The sequence below is a fragment of the Arachis hypogaea genome, chromosome 5, assembly GCF_003086295.3.
Source record: "Arachis hypogaea cultivar Tifrunner chromosome 5, arahy.Tifrunner.gnm2.J5K5, whole genome shotgun sequence".
NCBI lineage: Eukaryota > Viridiplantae > Streptophyta > Magnoliopsida > Fabales > Fabaceae > Arachis > Arachis hypogaea.
The window spans coordinates 103,936,131-103,940,144 of NC_092040.1; the positions used below are offsets into that span (position 1 = coordinate 103,936,131).

Here is a 4,014-nt window from a genome sequence, read left to right on the forward strand (position 1 = left end):
AAAAAATTTAAGAATATCTATATAATAGCAGCTTATTTTTGTCACGTTGTTAAATTTTTTTAAAAATTAAATATTTTGTCTTTAGTATCTTTTAAATTATTTAATTTTTGTCCACGATATTAATTTTTGAATGCTATTTTAATAGTTTACGCGTTAATTAACGAGTACTTTGCAAGATGGCGTATGTGATCAATAGAGTGCTGTGTTCAATTGGCATTATCCAATGTGAACAACATTATATATATTATTGTGGACGCATAGCTTGTGATGCCTCCTAAGATTTTGTTGGATCGAAAACAGAATGACATTGAAGCTAACGATCAATGCATGGAGGACAAGCAAGAAACAAACAAGTAAATGTGGTCTTTAACTCTATTAATTAATTTGTTCGCCTAAAGTAGTATATATATATATATATATATAAAGGGTGTGTATCCTTTTACACAAAAATTGTAAGAAATAATATAGATAGAGGAAAAGTAGTGTTGTTTAGGAAGTGAAAATGGTGACAAGATCTGCGGCCGGTTCAGTTATGCTTGGGCTGAGGATACTTACTCTTGCGGCCTCAGTAGCAACTGTGATTGTAATTTCCACTAACAATGTCAAATTTTTTGATGGGTCTAAGTTGAAGTTCCAAGACATCCATTCATTCAGGTATGGAAACAATAATAAATTATTTCATGAATTTTGTGTCTTCAGTTTACTAGTAGTTCACTATAAAGTCTCTAATAACTCCTTTTAATCAATTATTCATGTTAAAAATTTATTATCACATAATTAAATAAATTTACAATGACCAAAATTATGTGCAGATATGTGCTGGCGGTTGCAGTAATTGCTGCAGTATATTGTATAGTGCAACTACCATTTGCCATACACTATGCTGTAAAGCAGAAGAGAGCCATCTCCGGTGAACTATTGAAAGAGTTTGACTTCTTCGCAGACAAGGTCCGATCCAATCCTATATATTTAATTGTTAATCATCTTTTAGTTATGGAAATTAAATTATATTTGATGCAGAAAATTTACATGTATTTATTTTTATGTGAAATTATTAGTTAAAAATTATTAAATAATTTAATATATTTAACTAAATTATTATTTAATAGTTCTCAATTAACAACTTCACGTAAAGATAATTATACATGAGTTTTCACTATATTTGATAGATTTTTTTTGTATAATGAGAAATTTTACAATATATATATATATATTCTATTTATATATATATTTGTTACAACTTTTAAGATAATGATGATGATAAAAGTTAAACTAAAATAGATAATTAAGTATTTGTGTAAAACATTTATATGTAAAAAAAAATCAAATTATTAAATTCTATTGTATGTACAATCAGGGATGGAGCCAAGCATTAGAAGAGGGGGGCACTTGCCCCCACTAGATTTATGAAAATTTAATAATTTTATATAAATTAATATATTTATTCTAATGCAATTTATTTTTGTCCTACAAAAATTTATAAAATTTTATTTTAATGTATAATAATATTTATTTTATTAAATTTGATTTAATATTAAAATTAAAAATAAGTAAATAAATTAACTCAATAAAAAAATTAATAAATAGTGATAATATAATTTTTAAATTTAATCAACTCGTTAATTATCAAATTAAATGTTTGTTTTTTAAATATAAGTAAAATTATTGGTATTTTTTTTTGTCTTAAAAAAGTAGTTGAAATAAGAAAAAATAGTATTTATTTATTAATTAGTATCTTTTATTTTAAAATAATATAATATTTTTTAATTTTATTTTTTAAATAATCTTGTTTGTAATAATTATTTTAGATTAAAAAGTATCTTATATCATAAATATTATAAAAAATAAACTTTTTAATTCAATGTGAGGTAATTAATATTTGAAAATTATAATGAGTAGTAGAACAATTATTTAAAAACATGGAAGTTAATTTTGATATATTAAAATATGTATATTTTTTTACATAATTATTTGATTATATTTATTTTTTTAGATAATTATTTATGTAATAAATATAAAAGATATTTTTAAATTACAATACATAATTAAATAAATGTATAAATTTTTTAAACTAATAGTATATCAAATTAAATTAAAAAATATATAAAAAATTAATTATTTCAAAAAGAAAGAGAAAAAAATAATTATAAATTAAATTCGTTTTTATTATTTGATATAAACATATTTTTCATATATAAGTTTATTTTTTTTATGGTATTTATATACAATTATAGTTTCAAATTATAAATGCTAGTGTATTAATATGCGCTAACGTGTCAATTAATTCAGTCTTTTATTATTAAATGTATATAAAAATATATAAAAATAAAATTAGTTACGATGACAAATTATTTATAATTTAATTAAAATATTTTAAGTTTAAATTTTAGAAATAAAAATATATTTTTTATAAATTATATATAATAAATAATATTTTAAAAATGAAAGTGTTCACTAACTTTTTTAAATTTTATATCTCTATTATATTTTTAATATAATTAATAATGTTCAACAAAATTTATTTTAAGATATATTTTTGCTCCCATTCTTAAAATTTTTTGGGTCCGTCACTGTGTACAATAACTTATATTGATAATAATAATAATATGTAAAAAATAAATTTTTAATAAAATTTGTTTAACCTTAAAAGTTTCTTCTATCATTAGCATGAGAGAAATTTTCTCCCTCCACGACATATCCGATCCTATGTAGGGATAACACAATCTAAATTAAATTATTCGTGTTTATTATTAGATATTCATAGTGAGAAATAATTATATGACACCACTTTTAATTTCATATTTACTATTGACTCGTATTATTATTGGGTAATATATATATATATAAACAATTTTTTTTTGGTTAAATCCTTGAGTTATCTTAAGAAAACTATGTTTTTTGTTTTTTCAGCTAAACTTAATAAAATTCAACTACGCTACATGTATTATTATTATTATTATTATTATTAGTATTATTATTATTATTATTATTATTATTATTATTATTATTATTATATGAGAAATTGATGATTCATAATTTATTGAATAATTTTTATTACATATAATTCATAAAAGAATTTATTTATTAAAAAAATGCATGCAATTTACTAATTTATTATTGAAATGATTGAAAAAAAAATACAGGTTATTAGTGTGGTTGTGGCAACAGGGGTTGCCGTTGGTTTCGCAGTGTCAATAGAGTTCAAAGATTTCTTCGACGACATATTCGACGCTGCGGGTGTTCCAAAGAAAGACCCAACGAGAACCACAAACGACAAGTTCTACAATCGTGCCATTATCGCTTCTTCCGTCCTCTCTGTCGCATTCGTTTCCATCTTTGTCGTTTCGGTCCTTTCTTCCATTGTCCGATCCAATGCCAAATAACATGCATGTCAATCATCCATGCTCAATGCTGATTTGTTATCATCAATTCAAGTGTCTTATATTAGTCTTATTAAATCAATTAATTAGAATTATTAGTTGCTACTCGCTAGTCCATGTATAATACACTCCTTTTTTTTAAAAGAAAATAAATGTCCATTTTTTACTTTCTATGTGAACTAAAAAAAAAATTAGAATATGTTGTAGACATTAAAGTTAAAATTAAGTTATAAATTATCATTCATAGCAATGATTATTTTCTCTAATTCTTTTAATTTTTAAAGTGGACATTTATTTAAGAATGTGTTTTTGGTCTTCAACTTGTTATTAAATTTATTTTGTTCTACCGAAACTCGATATCAATTCTAGTTTTCTATATTATTGAATAGCATCCTATTCAAGAATCAAACCTTGTGTTACATAATAATTTATGGATATGATATGATTTACAAGATGATTCGATTCGAATCACACTCTATTCCGGTTAGATCGCAGATTCACATTTATATCCATACATCTGACTCATATATATCTGCGGATTCGCACCAAATATTAAATAAAAATGATATATATATTATATTTATATTTTATTTCAATTAGTAATTATTATTCATATATGTTGTATTATTTTTTA

The 4,014-nt window shown here is 22.2% G+C and overlaps 1 protein-coding gene across 1 annotated transcript; it reads left to right on the plus strand.

Annotated features, from left to right (window-relative positions):
- The first annotated feature begins 392 nt into the window (after positions 1-392).
- Positions 393-3,526, plus strand: LOC112799813 (CASP-like protein 4D1). The gene is made up of 3 exons (XM_025841830.3): positions 393-654; positions 813-948; positions 3,144-3,526. Exons 1-3 carry the CDS (start codon positions 503-505, stop codon positions 3,381-3,383), a joined length of 528 nt encoding a protein of 175 aa, XP_025697615.1. The 5' UTR covers positions 393-502; the 3' UTR covers positions 3,384-3,526.
- Positions 3,527-4,014: the final 488 nt, after the last annotated feature.